This window comes from Oryctolagus cuniculus, chromosome 6 (assembly GCF_051225735.1).
Source record: "Oryctolagus cuniculus isolate XC-2025 breed Fujian yellow rabbit chromosome 6, ASM5122573v1, whole genome shotgun sequence".
NCBI lineage: Eukaryota > Metazoa > Chordata > Mammalia > Lagomorpha > Leporidae > Oryctolagus > Oryctolagus cuniculus.
Window position 1 is genome coordinate 56,088,111 of NC_142872.1, and position 16,432 is coordinate 56,104,542.

At 42.1% G+C, this 16,432-nt stretch overlaps 1 protein-coding gene across 13 annotated transcripts in view; it reads left to right on the forward strand.

The window, feature by feature from the left end:
- Positions 1-16,432, forward strand: part of TENM2 (teneurin transmembrane protein 2) — a 1,297,938-nt gene that overhangs the window by 908,547 nt on the left and 372,959 nt on the right. For 12 of the 13 annotated variants that reach the window (XM_051844423.3, XM_051844432.3, XM_051844433.3 and 9 more), the window contains one exon: positions 8,896-9,105. The exons of the other annotated variant lie outside the window; for it this stretch is intronic. In XM_051844423.3, coding sequence (XP_051700383.1) covers positions 8,896-9,105 — 210 coding nt within the window. The remainder of the gene's footprint in view (positions 1-8,895; positions 9,106-16,432) is intronic. 13 annotated transcript variants of the gene reach the window in all.

A 16,432-nucleotide genomic window follows, 5' to 3' on the forward strand; every position in this document is an offset into this window, starting at 1 on the left:
TCTCTTTATTAAGTTTAAAATACAAGGAATTTTATACCCCAATTTCAATGTGATTACATGGGTCCTAGTGTGGATTAGAGGTTGCTCTGCATTTCTCTCCCATGCTGATGGCAGAACACTGCCGTAAGTGTATGCTGGATTGGTAGCAAGTGGACAGTCATCTGCCTGCATCTCTTCTTTACTCCTTGATGGTCATAATATTCTTACAAATGGATTAGATACTTCTAGTCATGGGTGGATTCTCTGAGACCCCATATGTTCAGTTTCTCATGATATAACATGAAGGAAGTCAGCATAAAGAACATGAACATCAGCAAAGGCCTTGTGGCACAGCAGGTGAAGCCACTGCTTGGAATGCCTGGGTCATGTATTAGAGCACCTGTCTGAGTCTGGGCTACTCTGCTTCCTGCTCTGTGAATGTCCCTGGGAAGGTAGCAGAAGATGCCCCAAGTATATATGTCCCTGCAGTGCACGTGGAGTACCCACACAGAGTTCCATGCTCCTGGCTTTGGCCTGACCCAGCCCTAGTTGTAGTGGGCATTTGAGGAGTGAGCCAGTTGATGGAAGATTGTGTTTGTGTGTGTCTGTGAGTGTATGCACATGCTTCTTTCCATGTCACTGTCTTTCTAAAAATAAATGTCTTTATAAAAGGAAAAGAACAGTTTTATAATTTCACAAGCAGAAGACCTGAAGTATATTTCCATATTTTCTCCTAAATAATTGGGTGGCATTAGCAAAGTAATGTCCTCGCTTGGGTTGAGTGATCAGTTTTTGGCAGGGTACCATTTGTTCTAAATGATAAAACCCATCTCAACCTGGGTTAATGAAAATAAAAGAGGGTAGGATAGAGAATAAATTGATATGCATTTGAACAGGTCAGAGTTGCCTCAGGCCTGGCTGAATCCAGGTGTCTCGCAGTATCATCAGGAATGTCTCTTGCTTCATCTCATGTCTCTACTGTCCTCCATATTGACTCCATTTTCAGGCCAGCTCTCTCCTTGAGTGGCAAGAGGCTACACTTGTTTCAGCTTCACCAATTCAGCCTAAAAGGAAAGGATGATAGCCTCCTGAGCTGTGGTTCAGCCGTGTATGCACAGTAGGTGCTTGTGAACTAACTGGAATCCATAGCAGCATTTCGTGGGCTCCTCCTAGGTCCTTGCACCTACCATATTTTCAAACCCAGCTCTTTGGGCCTTTCCTGTAGCATCTCTGCTCTTCACAACAACATGTGGAGAAGGTGTATCATCAGAGAGGTGAACTAAGTTTCTTAAACTCTTCAGTAAGAGAATAAGCTTCATCCACCTACCTCCAAAGTCTGCTTTCTCTATTCCACCCCTTGTGCTTTGGATAACAAATAAAACAGAATGGGCTAAGAAGGTAGGAATGGATTGCACAGTACACAGAGAGAAATAAGGCAGGAATAAGGCTAAAATATATACATGTAAAAAACAACTAGATGATCACATGCATTGGAGATAAAGGTTTCATTCCAGGCAGAACAGAAAATGAGAAAAGGTTAGGTGGTTGTGATGAAACCAGTAATTGAAGTTGTTTGAGAGACAGCTTTTAGTTTGGGAATAGCCCATTGTAGTTTGTGCCAATACACTGACCTGCATTCAGATCTTGGTTCCAACCCCTCCATGTGTTGTTAGCATCTTCTGGTCTCTACACTTGATAAACAGCTGACAGTGTTGTGATAATCATGGAAGGGAAGGAATATAAGTAAAATCACAGAGCCTGATGTGGAATACGTGAAATAGACCCAACAGAGATGCTGTGGCTTTATTCACCTTCCACTGGTGGGGAATAAGATCAGCTGGAGACAGGGAATCCCTCTGGAGTTGGTGTCAGGCAACTCCATGGATACATAGATACATGTATGCATGGTAGCCCCGCCTGTGATGCCCCAGTGCCCCAGGGCATCCCATTATATCCTGATGAAGACTGCCCTGTCCCACAGCCCTGTGCAGGTTTGAACTGCAAAAGCAGGCAGAACTTGAACTCTGATTGCGCCGTCCTGAAAAATATGCCTCTGGAAATTGATGGCAAGTAGAACCATTTTCAAAAAAATCTTTGACTCCAAGGAAAAGGAAGGCACTGTCTCGAATATTGAATTTATCTCTACTTATGCTACAATATAAATTTTACTTCCATTGTACTTCCGAAAATCGGACTTCACAAACTTCAGACAATTGGGATGAGTGGAGAATTTTGTGAGACAGGTGGCAAGTATTAGGAAAGACCAGAAAGGTGATTGCTGCCATCCTCTAGCCAACAGTTTTACCTATGTTAACAGAGTACTTTTGCAGTATTCAATTTTTACACAAAGGCCCTATTTACATTAAGTTCTTAAACTGAGGAAGTCACAGAGGGTTTTCAGCTTTTGACTGGAGAATTTCTGTCCTTACAAATCACTTGTTCTGTTTAAGCAGTCACTGTAGCTATTTCCAGGAAGATCCTCATTTCTGCCCATGCTTAATTACTTCCTTCTGGGGGAGCTCTGTTGTACATTCCAGAAGGGGACCCATGAGTTTGGAATTCATATGTTACTCATTTTTTAGCAGTCACTCTTGCCGTATGTGGGAAGAGTAGAGTGAACCATTCACAGCTTGAGCTCCAGGTTCAAATCCCAGTTCTTCTTTATTTATTTATTTATTTATTTGAAAGGCAGAGTTACAGAGAGACAGAGGCAGAGGCAGAGGCAGAGGCAGAGAGAGAGAGAGAGAGAGAGAGAAAGCCAGCAGCTTCTTCCAGGTCTTTCATGGGGGTGCAGAGGCCCAAGGACTTGGGGCATCTTCTACTGCTTTCCCAGGCTATAGCAGAGAGCTGGATGGGAAGTGCAGCAGCCAGGACTCAAACCGGTGGCCATATGGGATGCGGGCTCTGCAGGCGGCGGCCTTACCCGCTGCGCCACAGCGCCAGCCCCCCAGTTCTTCTTCTTAACCATGCAATATTTGGAAAGTTAGTCCTTCCAAGTCTCTGTTTCTTTACGTATAAATGAGGAAAAAATAGTAAATATTTTGGTCATAGAAAAGTTGTGAACATTAATGAAGAAAATATATATGAATTACTTAGCTTCTTTGCACAAAGAAAAATCACATATAATTGATCATCGGGTCTTTGAAGTTATTATTTTTATTTTATTTTATTTTATTTTATTTTTTGACAGGCAGAGTGGACAGTGAGAGAGACAGAGAGAAAGGTCTTCCTTTGCCGTTGGTTCACCCTCCAGTGGCCGCCGCGGCCAGTGCACTGCAGCCGGCGCACCGCGCTAATCCGATGGCAGGAGCCAGGTACTTCTCCTGGTCTCCCATGAGGGGCAGGGCCCAAGGACTTGGGCCATCCTCCACTGCACTCCCGGGCCACAGCAGAGAGCTGGCCTGGAAGAGGGGCAACCGGGACAGAATCTGGCACCCCGACCGGGACTAGAACCCAGTGTGCCGGCGCCGCTAGGGGGAGGATTAGCCTAGTGAGCCGCGGCGCCGGCTTGAAGTTATTATTTTTAATGCAGTTATTAGTAATGCTGTCTTCTGTTTTATTTCTTGAATATGTCCTGACCATGTCTCTCTCTTCTACCAAGTATCCTGACATAAATTAGTTATGCATTGTCTACACAGAACCTGTTAATATCTGCTTGCCATTAATCTTGTGAATGAAACAGAAAGACGCTCTCTTAAGTGAGTTTTAGGAACTGATCTGCTGTGTGCCTTCTGTCATAAATTAGTGCATCTATTAAAAACAGTTGGGTAGAGTGGCAATTTCACTGATAATATTTATTGCTTTGAGGATTGAGAGGAAATGGGAGCTCTTTGATCCAGAAGTACTGTGTCTGGATCTAAGTCCATGGAAGGAGAGAGGATACTGTCACGAAGACAATGAGTGCTAGGGCCATATGGCATCAACTACAGATGATGGGGGATGAAGTTTTCAAGTGTGGCCCAAAAGTAGGACGAGTGAGGACCACAGCAGGGATGGCAAATAAGCACTAAGCATTGGCTCCCTGCCCCACCCCCAGTGTCTTTTAGTTTATTGATTGAAAATGGCACTGTTTGCTGCTGGATCGAGGGCTTCCTCAGAATCCTTCTCAACACAGCGTTGCTAACAGCTACTGCCGATGTTTCAGAGTTAAAATGGAGCTGATTTTGCTGGCTATCAGTCCTTCAGTCACAAGATTTTCATGAGCTAAAATCACCACAAAACCTTACCATGTGTAAGCAGGTAAATTACAAAGCTTGAACTAGTCTCTCCATGTTTAAAGATATAGGAAATCAGCCGGTGCCGCTGCTCACTAGGCTAATCCTCTGCCTTGCAGCGCTGGCACACCGGGTTCTAGTCCCGGTTGGGGCGCCGGATTCTGTCCCGGTTGCCCCTCTTCCAGGCCAGCTCTCTGCTGTGGCCAGGGAGTGCAGTGGAGGATGGCCCAAGTGCTTGGGCCCTGCCCCTCATGGGAGACCAGGAGAAGCACCTGGCTCCTGCCATCGGATCAGCGCGGTGCGCCGGCTGTAGCGCGCCAGCCGCGGCGGCCATTGGAGGGTGAACCAGCGGCAAAGGAAGACCTTTCTCTCTGTCTCTCTCTCTCAATGTCCACTCTGCCTGTCAAAAATAAATAAATAAAAAAAGATATAGGAAATCCATTCACACACAAGGATCTTTGAAAACATACAAATGCAAATATTCACACACATGCAGACATGCATATACAATGTAAACACATACATGTGTACATTCCCATACACACATATTCATACACACCCCCAGACAGGTACACAACACATGCATGCATGCACATGATATATATATACACATGCACACACAAACACATATGCAGATACATATACACCCACCAGATACATATACACCCACACACATAAAATGCACACAAAGACCCACACTTGTGTACATACATACATACACACAATATACAGATGCATATTCATGCACACACACATCATACACACATACACAATATATATACTCACATATCCAGAAGACTTTATGAATTTAATGAATGGCATATAGCTGCCTTTGTGTGTTTCATTTTGCTTTTTAAATGGATCATTTACACCTAATTTTCTGTAAAGTTGCTGACAGAGTCTCTATACCTATTCAGAAAGAGAACTTCCAAATAGTGAGATAGTCTAGGGGCTTCCATGGTACATAAGGTGGAAACCATGTAAGTGTATAATGCCTGGTTGCATGCCCATCCCACACTAAGTATTTCTGTAAGAAATCCTGGGCTGCAGAGTGAGCCTGTGTCAGTTCCAGCTTTCTCCCCTGTACTTTGGAACCTGTCTGTGTCTATACAGATGGCATCTGTCAGTTGGAATCGTTGGAGAAAAATGCAGCATAAGTGAACAAAATTAGCAAATGACATAGCAAATAGAGACCAGCATTCCGCTTGACTGGGGGCAGATCTAGAGACTGAGAAATCACCCAAGTAACGGCATGTACCAGCAAGCAGCCGCGGAGGAGCTACCAAATCTCGGGAAGAAAGGAGCAAGGGAATAAGAGGAAGCCGACAGTTCTGTGATGTGTATTCTCAATACACTGAAGTAACCCCAGCGCTTTCATTGTGTTATGACTGCTTTTCCATTGTCTGTATTTGTATAAATTAAAAAGCAGTTCTGTCTGTACTATATGAAATGAATTCATGCTGAACAAAATTTCAAAAAGTTCATGTAAAGAATGATTTCACAGCAACTATCATATCAGGCTCCTGGAAAATTGCACTTGAACTTCAGTTCCACCTCAGTCACTCAAAAGAATTTAAAAATTGGCTTCCAGCCATCCTTATTCTTCAATGTGCAGTTTCAGATATGCTTCAAGAACACAAACTTTAAAGCCTATTGATTATGAGTTAAAATCTGTTCTTCCCAGAGCCTTGCTGCTAAGTGGACGTCAACACAGACTTCACAGTGCCTGGGCAGGACCCCTCCACGTTCAGGAGCCTTGAAAAAGGCACAGGGCGACACTGCTATGAAGCAGCCACTTTGAACTTCTTAACAAAATTACAAGAAAACTTTGAACTCTGTAAGATGACAGGTGCTATAAATGGTTATTCAAAGAAATGTTTCTTTTTTGAAATCTGGAGAGTGCCTTGGGATTGGGAGATGGGAACCTAGAAACATGATCCCTCATAAATATCCTGGCTACTTTGATGTCACTTTCATCATTTTTTTGTTCCTCTGCTGTTTGGGCAAGCACCATGGAGAGTGGTTAGAGGGGAGATTTTGGAATACACAAACCCAAGTTTGACACCTGGTCCTTGCTGCTTAGTTAATGATGCAGTGTAGCATCTCTGTGCTTCAGTTTCCTCAGCTCTGAAGCAGGAATATGTTGTTATTTCATTTTATGCGACTCTTTGGAAACTCTAATCTCCAAAGATTGTCCTGAGGACCAAAGGAGATGGTGGCTGGAGCAAGGATTGAGAACATCTGGTGCATAGACCATATAAGGCCTGCAAAATCATCTGGTCTGGCCCTGCCAAGGCAACTGAAGGACGGGCTCAAAATTCAATAAATGTATACCAGGCTAATTTTTGAGATGATAATTTTGTATGGCTTGTGAATGATGTTAGGAATATCCAAATGGCCCTTGGCAGAAACAGGGTTCTGCACCCTGCAGGGAGCAAGCACTATCAGTGGTGGGTAGTTACCATGCAGTGTGATTATTAACAGTAGTAAATATTAACAATAGCATTTCTGCAAGGAGACTTATGGCAAATTAAATTGTTCAAGCATTAGCACTGGTTCTGACGACTCTCTGATATGTCCACGGCACCCTTGCCAGAGCTCCTGGCAAGAATCTCATGCCTCATGTGGCTCCCAGACAGCTATGAATGAATTGGATTTTTCAAATCCAACTCCATTTATCTGTTGATCTATTTCAGGGATGATTCATCTTCATTTCAGGATGTACTGAGCAGCAGCCCATAGCTTTCAGTGTTAAGGGTATCTTGCCTCCTGTGTCTTTCTCTGACATCCAGCCTCAGAGAGCATAGCAGGCTTGTGGTTTGATGCTTCTCAGCTCTTTGGTTTTTCTCTCTCCAGAAATCTGTATCTTCTTTTTGGAGGTTGCTTCCAGTGTTGCTTTCCTTGTTATCCTTTTTTGAGTGTCCCTACCCCTACCTGGCCAGGCTGGACCAAGCATCCCTTTTACTCTGTCCCTACAGCACCACGTCATTTCCTGCCACCATCTCACGGTTTTATCCTCTGCTCCTGAAGCAACACATTTGTCTATCTGCCTCCCCACTGTACTGTGAGCTCTCAGAACAGCAATGGTGTGTCTCACTTATTTTTATATGTTCAGTGTCTAGCAATGAGCACGTGTATTTTATTGAACCAAACTTAGCCATTAATAACATTCAAGGCATCGATAAAGAAATCCAAAAGTATAATCGTAAAAATGACTAGCAACATTGGCATCTGCTTGAGGTTTGTGAAAATATGTTTCTGTGTGTAATTTTCTAAAGGCAAGAAAGCACATTTCTCCCTACCTGAGTTACAATGCTAACCTGACTCTCCAGTTTGCCTTCTTAGTATTCTCCCTTCCCTCCATGTTTCCAGCTTTAGGGCAGATCCTGGAGGCTGCTACTCTTGGCTCATTTTTATCTCTTCCTCAAGTGAACAAACTATCAGGCAAGCAACTGCAGAGACCCCGAGATGTCAGGGTGAAGCAGGTGAAAGTGCACATGCTCACGATCTTCACTCAGCAGTTAGACTGCCAGCGGCTCCCTGCCACCTGCAAGAGGGGTTGCAACCGCCTTCCATGTGGGAGACGATCTTTTGGACCTGAGGGCAACTCCAGGTCACTGCCTGACTTCTGTCAGACTGGCTGCTCCTTCTCATGGCCCAGAGTGGCTGTGTTTGTTGTTGTGTTTCTCCATGGTGTCTTAAAGCACCATGTGCTGGAAAGAGTTGGAGAACTGGCCAGCTTTTTGGGGTGTGAATGTTACCCTTTCCACCTTTCCTGCTCTTCTACCCCAAACTAATGGATTTTTTAGTCTGCATTATTTGTGCATTATTCCATAAACTTCTAGGATGACATTAGGTATACATGAATGAATAAATAGATAAGATTCTTACCTTCAAATCTTGATAATGGCTATGAAGAAATTTAAATAGGAGAATAAGCTAGATCAAGTAGGCAGTGGACAATGTTCAAGAAGGCAAACATGGAAAACCTGATTGAAGGAAAGAAGCAAGCTTGTGAATGTTTCCATTTGGGGGGCAGTGGGAAATATCCCACAAAGAGGGCTGTGAGCTTCAAAGACCTTCAAGGTGGAATGACTTGGCATGTTCAAGCTGTAGAAATTAAGGTGATCAGGTTGGTTGTAGAATAAATGGGCCAAGTGCATAGTTGTAAATGTCACTGTGGGAAGTGATGCTAGAGAGGCAGCTAGGAGGAGACTGAGTAGGCAGGACTTGTAGGGCATTGTAATGAGTTTGAATTTTGCTCTTTATGCAATGGAAAGCCATTGGAAGGTGCTACGCAGGTGAGTGATATGACCTGATTTCTCTCTAAAATATACTCCTTGTTGCTGTGGAAAAGGAGCATCAGATAGGTTGTGTGGCTGGAGTAGAAGCAGGAAGACCAGCAGGGAGAGATGGTGAGGACTTAGATGACGAGGAGGTGGAAGGAAGCAGAGTTCTCCAGACTGCTTGCGTGTCAGCCGTGTAGATGGATGTGTCTGCTCACGCCCTTTTCCAAAACTGTGCAACTACCTATAATATGAATTTTGTACTCTTGGAAAAACATCAAACCACTCTATAAAACACATCTGGAGCATTTCATTTTGTAAACTATTTGTATTATGAGCTGGTTTCAATGTAACTTTCTTGGGATGCTCTCATGACACTCATTGCTGACCTTTGACCCCTCTGTCCTCTTTCCCAGGTCGTCCCATTCCACCTACATCCTCGTCTAGCCTCCTCCCATCTGCTCAGCTGCCTAGCTCCCATAATCCTCCACCAGTTAGCTGCCAGATGCCATTGCTAGACAGCAACACCTCCCATCAAATCATGGATACCAACCCCGATGAGGAATTCTCCCCCAATTCATACCTGCTCAGAGCATGCTCAGGGCCCCAGCAAGCCTCCAGCAGTGGTAAGGAATCTCTGTGGTGTCTGAATTATGTGGTGTTTTGTGTGTGACACTCTTGATTCTCCAGCAAAATGACAATGCTCAAACAAGGTCTCGGGCAAAGGTGGTTTGGGGGGCATGAGGTGGAATGCATTTGTCATTTTGTAACATGGTAGTTCCCAAACGCATTGATGAAGGTCACAGTGACTGGAGAGGTTTTGCTCATCTTCATGGGGTTTGGGCCTCCTTCGGTGGAAGGTATTTTTGGCCACTCCTACATGTGAACACATACTGGTCTCGAAGGTGAAGTGCGGTGAGACACTGGAATATTGAATTCTGTGTTACTACCATTCTGGTCATAACCGAGTGACCGTGGATGCCCTCATACACCCAATTTGTGTGCGTCTCAGATCCCTTGTTTTTTGATAGTTGGCTTCTGACTTCTTCTCCCTTGCTTGCTTTAGGTGATATTGTGATTAAGATGTGTTCCCTTGGCATGAATACGGAATGTCTCGTCACATCTGAAGTGTTTGGGGGGTGACCTCTGTTATAACCCTCTCCATGAACCACTCCACTTGAATTTAACTAGCTGGCCATGTGGTACTGTGGTAAATACTGCCTCTAACTCCATCGGTGTCACTTTGGTTTTCACATTCACATAACAGAGAGGATTTCTGAGGATTTTATAGTTACTGTTTCAACTCCCCATCTCTAAAGATTAGGAGGAATTACGCTGAGTTCAACAATTATCATGCCTGATTGTTGGTTTCTCCTGTGGATAATACATTCACGTGGACATAGGAACAGAGGAGTGGATAGTATCTCGCGTTTGAGTGTCCATAGCCTAAGAAGAGATGTTGGCAGAAATTAATTGCTCCTGACCAAAAGGCTTTGGAGTTACCTTCTAAATTGGCCTCTCTGATGTTCATTAACATATCCTGTCAGAAGCAATCCAGAGCTCCCCAAGGCAAGAGTGTCTTTGGATGAGAATGTGCTTTGGCTCCATCCGTGAATGTATGCCACCACTGGCCTCAACCTTGACAGTCAGAGAGGACCTCCCAAATACAGTTAAGATGATTCATTCTGGGGATGGGATGATGGACTGCTACTTAGAATGGCCCATGCCCTTCTTCAAAGCCAGGCCTGATATATTTAGTAAACTCATATTCTTTTTCCAAAAAAATTACCTAATCAAATCTCTCATCAAATGAGCAATCCATTGTTGATATTATGAAGGCCTTTAATCTACCATAAATCTTTATTAGAACTCATCAGAGCTCCTAGTTTGAGAGAAATGTGATTATGGCACTCTTAAAATGACATTACATCATTGGGGTGATTGGTTTATCATTTGGAGAAGAGACATCAATCATAACTAGCATAACCACACAGTAAATGAATTCAACCTTTCTACCGCGGAACAATGACACTGTAATTGCTCAAAATCAGGCTTAAAATGAAATCGGAAAATGCTCTTTCTTCAAATATGATGTTAACTTAATGGAATATATTATGAAAAATCATGTTTGAAGAAATTCTATATAATTAAAAATATGTGGAAATATATTCCCTTTTTTCTTTCATTGGAACCTGATTTCAGCTACAGAGCCGTATTTTTTTTTTTTTGCTGCAGAGATTATGTTGTATTTAATTGAACTACCCTCGCTTATGTTTTGCTGCATTTTATTTCATACTATGTAATCGTGATGAATATTGTATTTTGAAGGACAAGAGCCTTTTGAAATGAGGTGCACCTGCTGATAGCTTTTTAAAAACAGACAATTATTAGGGAGAAAATGAGCTTTTAAAAACTACATCCTTCTATGCATATATGGATATCTAAGCAAGGATGATTTTCATAAAAGAGGTCAGTTCTTCTGTCAGGGCCATCTAGAATGTTTTCGTAGTGATAACATGGTGAGTGATTTCTTTTCATTTGGATAGTATATCAGTTTGTTCACTTGTTGATATGGTATTATTGTTGGCCTTATGCCTAATCAAGACCTCATTTTGGTGGAAACAACAGATCTGTGTATTCAGCATCAAATTTATCCATTTTTCGTCACTCACACCCATTTGTTCAGCTCACTTAAGACTGATTTAAGCTTCAGTAACAGAAGAAAAGCCACAGGAAATCTGAAGGTTTATTTTCATCCCAACAAGAGCCGCACTGATAAAATTTCTTCTGCTGAGGGGTGAAGACCCAATTTTGCAATACCCTTGTTTTCGGTGGATGTTCATCTGAAAGTGTGTTAAAGCTCTGGTCAACAGGCAAACATTGAAAATTCTTGACTGTAGTTTAGCTTAAGTGAGAGCAAATCAAGTTCGAGTGTGTGTTTGCTGATGGCTGTGTGTTTCTCGTGGAATGGATTTGGGGTCCAGGGCAAATTGGGGATTCTATCAAGATCGGAATGCAGTTGCCATGAATTTAAATTTGACATAAAGGATTGAAAATAGAGTTTGACACAGAAGATCCAAAGTGCAGAGCTGTGCCTGAGTGTTCTGAATTGAGTTTGATGAAAAAGGCTGAATTTTTCAGATGTCAAAGCACAAAGTGCCCATGAGCTTGGTGGTGTTCTGTTGAGCTGGTTAATTACACAGATGTTTTTTGAAGTTGGTCTCTTGGAAATGCCCTTGTGTTCTGAAGATCAGGGACCAGTTCAATCTTTGTCCCTTGCTGAGGTAAAATACAACATCCTCCAATACTCAGCCCATATACCACAATAAAAATCATTTCCTGCTTAACTGTTAGTGTAGCTGTTATTATTTGCCATTGGGAAGTCCTTCATTGGGAGAGTCACAACACATGATTCTTGCAGAGAGAGCTCTTTTTCTAAAGAGGCAAACCAGATATAAATTTCAGTAACTGAAATGTTTTTGCCGAACATGAAAACCTTCTCAAAGCAACAGCAAAACTTCACCTCTACGGCTTCACTGCCATTATTTTCTATGACTGTAGCTCATTCTTTAGTGGACGGTACTAAAACCTCACCACCTTTGGAGTCAAATTGCTATAACCCCCAATCTATGACAATCAAGCAGATGCCCAGGTACAGCTAGTGAGATGCTTACTACAGGTGTTTTTCTGCCCCTCAACCACTTTTTTCTGGAGAGTTGAGCACCGGGGAGGGAGCACATCCTGTGTTCTGACCTTCTGCCAGAGCAGGTTAGCTCCAGAGCTGTTTCTTGTATCCTGTAGCATCATTTCAAATCCTATGATGTAATTCATCTGGAAGAAGAATCTGGATCCCAGCGGCAGCATAATGGAGGCTCCTGCAGATGGAAGGTTGAGACTGCCTTTCAAACAGGGTTTGCACTTTGCCATCAGCATATGAGGCAGAAAGTAGCCAGGCAGCCATATTATAATCTAAAGCATTGACTTACCTTACCTTCATAAAAGATTGAGTTTTAGTTTTCTTGAAATATCTAAAGGGGTTTTGGATATTCATCAGTAACATCAAACTATATGTAAGAATTGCACCCAGGGTGCCTCTGCCAGGACCCCTGCATTGGAGCTGTGAACCAAAGGAGCTGTCAGACCTGGACAGTTGCAGTTTGCCCCGACCTTTTTGTAAAAACCAATGCCTTGGCTCATCTTCAATAAAAATAATACTTCAAAATCAGGAAGCTTCACATAGCCTAGGATGATCCAACAGTTCATTTTCCCTGGCTAATTTGATGATTGTATATCTAGAATCAGAAAGTAAAAAAGCTTTATTCATTCACTTATTCCTTTTTTTAATACCTCCCCAGAATTCATAACCGTTCATAAAACGTGCTTTTATTCTGTTTTTTAAATGAGTACTTATGTAAGGTGCAGACAATGCTTATTCAAAAGTGAAGTAATACATAAAGTTGTTGACTGTCCAAGCAAACTCCTGTTCTTCAGCAGGTTCACTCATGCTGCGGCATGTATCAGAATTTCTTTCCATTTTAAGGCTAAATAATGTCCTATTGTACTTCATCTTCCCATTTATCTGTTGGTAGATGCTTGGCTTGCTTCTACCTCTAGGATACTGTGAACAATGTTGCTATGAACATGAGTGTATGCATAGCTTATGAAAACATTGAATTCATTTATTGTGTGTATACACTCAGAAGGGGAAATGCTAAACCACATAGTAATTCTATATTCTTTAAAGAATCAGTTGTTCTTCATAGCAACTGCACCATTTTCTTTTATTTTAAGTTAAACAAACTTATATATACATATTTAGGAGCCCTCCCTTCCCCATCCTTCTTTTCTTATTTCTTTAATTTTTGCAACGATCTGCTTTCGGTTTATTTTATACTCATAAGATTAACCCTGCACCAAGTAAAGAATTCAAACAGTGAGAAGAAAAAGCACTGTTCCTCAACTGTAGATACGAGAGCTATAAAAAATCATTGAATCTCAAAATGTCAATTTCACTCATACATATTACGTATTGTGGTACTCTGTTAGTTACCACAGATCATATGGTATTTGTCCTTTGGGAGTGCGCTATTTTATATACTCTCCTAGGATATAGATGTGTTCCAGTTTCCCAGCATTCTTGCCAACACTGGTAATTTTCTGTTTTTTGGTTTATTTTGATGGTAGCCATCCTAATGGGTGTGAGGTGATACCTCATTGTTGCTGAGTTCTAAGAATTATTTTTAAAGGATTTTTATGCATTTTAACTTGCACTCACGAGAGAGCTTGTAGTATTTGTATTTCTGTGTATGGCTTATTTCACTCACTATCATGTCCTCCAGTTCAAACCATTTTGCTGTAAATAATAGGATTCATTCTTTGTTATAACTGAGTAGTATACCACATTTTCTTTATTCATGCATCTATCATGGGCACCTTGGTTGATTCCATATTTGGCTATTGTGAAGAGTACTGCAATAAACATGGTAGAACAGATATCTCTTAGACACAATGAACTCGTATCTTTTGGGTATATCCTCACTAGGGGATTGCTGGATGATATGGCAACTCCATTTCTAGGTTTTTTGTTTTTGTTTTTTTTTTTAAAGAAATCTCCATATTTTCTTTTACAGTGACTGCACTAATTTATATTGCCACCAACAGTATGTAAAAATTTGCCTTTCTTTGCATGTCTCCAGCATTGGTTACTTCCTGTCTTTTTGATAACAGCCATTCTGAGGGGGTGAGATAACATCTCATTTTTGATTTGCATTTCCCTGATGGCTGGTGATGTTGAGCATTTTTTTATATCTGTTGGCTGTTTATATTTCTTCTTTTGAGATCTATCTGTTAACGTCTTTTGCCCATTTCTTTGAACTCAATTGGTTGTTTTTCTTTGTTGTTGTTTTTCTGTAATTGAGTTTTTTGAGTTGTTGATATATTCTAGGTTTTAGTCATTCACCCAATAAGTGACTTGCAAATATTTTTGTTCATTCTGTTGGATATTTCCTACTCTGCTGATTGTTGTTTCCTTTGTTGTGTAGGACCTCCTAAGTTTCATAGACTTACGCTTGTCTAGGTTAGCTTTTGAGGCCTGTGCTTTTGGGAACTTATACAAGAAATCACCAATTAAATCCAGTGTTTTGAAGTGTTTCCCCTATGTCTTCTTTTGGCAGTTTCATAGCTTCTGATCTTACTTTTAGGCTGTTTATCCATCTTGAATTGTTTTTTATAACTTGGTGAGAGGTGGTGATCCAACTTCATTCATACATACACACACACGCGCACACACACATATACACATCAAGTTTTACCAGTACCATTTATGTTCTTAGTACCTTTTCAAAAATCGGCCCCAAAATTAATTTCTGCATTCTCTATTTGGTTCCATTGTTCTATGTGCCAGTTTTAATGCTGTTTTAACTTCTATAGCTTTGTAGAATGCTTTAAAATCAGGTATTGTGATACCTCCAGCTAAATTTCTTATGCTTAGGATCACTTTGTTTATTCATGATCTTTTATGATTGCATATGAATTTTAGGCTTTAGTTTTTTTTAAAGATTTGGTTTTTTATTTGAAATAATTAGAGAGAGGCAGAGGGAGAGGGAGGGAGAGAGAATGAATCTTCGATCTGTTGGTTCATTCCCCAAACAGCAGCAAAAGCCAGAGCTGGGCCAATCCAAAGCCAGGAGCCAGGAGCTTCTTCCAGGTCTCCCACGCGGGTGCAAGGGCCCAAGCATTTGGGCCGTCCTCTGCTGCTTTCCCAGGCCATAGTAGAGAGCTGGAACCAAAGAGGAACAACCAGGACTCAAATTGGTACCCATTTGGGATGCTGGCACCGCAGGTGGCAGCTTTACCTGCTGTGCCACAGCACAGGCCCCAGCATTAGTATTTTCTTTTATTTTTTTGACAGGCGGAGTGGTCAGTGAGAAAGAGAGAGAGAAAGGTCTTCCTTCTTCCGTTGGTTCACCCTCCAATGACTGCTGCGGCTGGCGCACTGCGCTGATCCGAAGCCAGGAGCCAAGTGCTTCTCCTGGTCTCCCATGCGGGTGCAGGACCCAAGGACTTGGGCCATCCTCCACTGCACTCCTGGGCCACAGCAGAGACTGGACTGGAAGAGCAACCGGGACAGAATCCGGTGCTCTGACCGGGACTAGAACCTGGTGTGCCGGCGCCGCAGGCGGAGGATTAGCCTAGTGAGCCGCGGCGCCGGCCTCTTTTCTTTTCTTTTAATTTATTTGACAGGTAGAGTTATAGACAGTGAGAGAAAGTCAGAGAGAAAGGTCTTTCTTCCATTGGTTCACTCCCCAAGTGGCCGCTGTGGCCGGCGCTGCGCTGATCCAAAGCCAGGATCCAGGTGCTTCTTCCTGGTCTCCCACGCGGTTGCAGAGGCCCAAGCACTTGGGCCATCCTCCACTGCCCTCCTGGGCCACAGCAGAGAGCTGGACTAGAAGAGGAGCAACAGGGACTAGAACCTGTCGCCCATATGGGATGTTGGCGCCACAGGCAGAGGATTAACCAGTGAGCCACAGCGCCGGCCCCTGGTATTAGTATTTTGATAGGGATTACATTGAGTCTATAGATTGCTTTGGATAGTTTAGACATTTTAACAAGACTAATTATTCCAATCTTTGAGCCAGGAATATCTTTTTTGTGTCCTTGATGATTTCTTTCATTGGTCTTTTAGCATTTTCATTGTGGAGATTTTTCACTTGCTTTGTTAAATTTATTATAAAATACTTGATTTTTTGGTAGCTGTTGTGAATGGGATTTCTTTCTTGATTTATCTTTCAATGAGATTGTTACTGGTATATAAAAATACTACTGTCCATTTTATGTTGATTTTGTGTCCTACAACTTTACCTTGGTTTACCAGTTCTAATAGCTTTTGGGTGGATTGTTTAGGTTTTTCTATGTATAATATCATGGCATCTGAAAACATGGATATTTTTACTT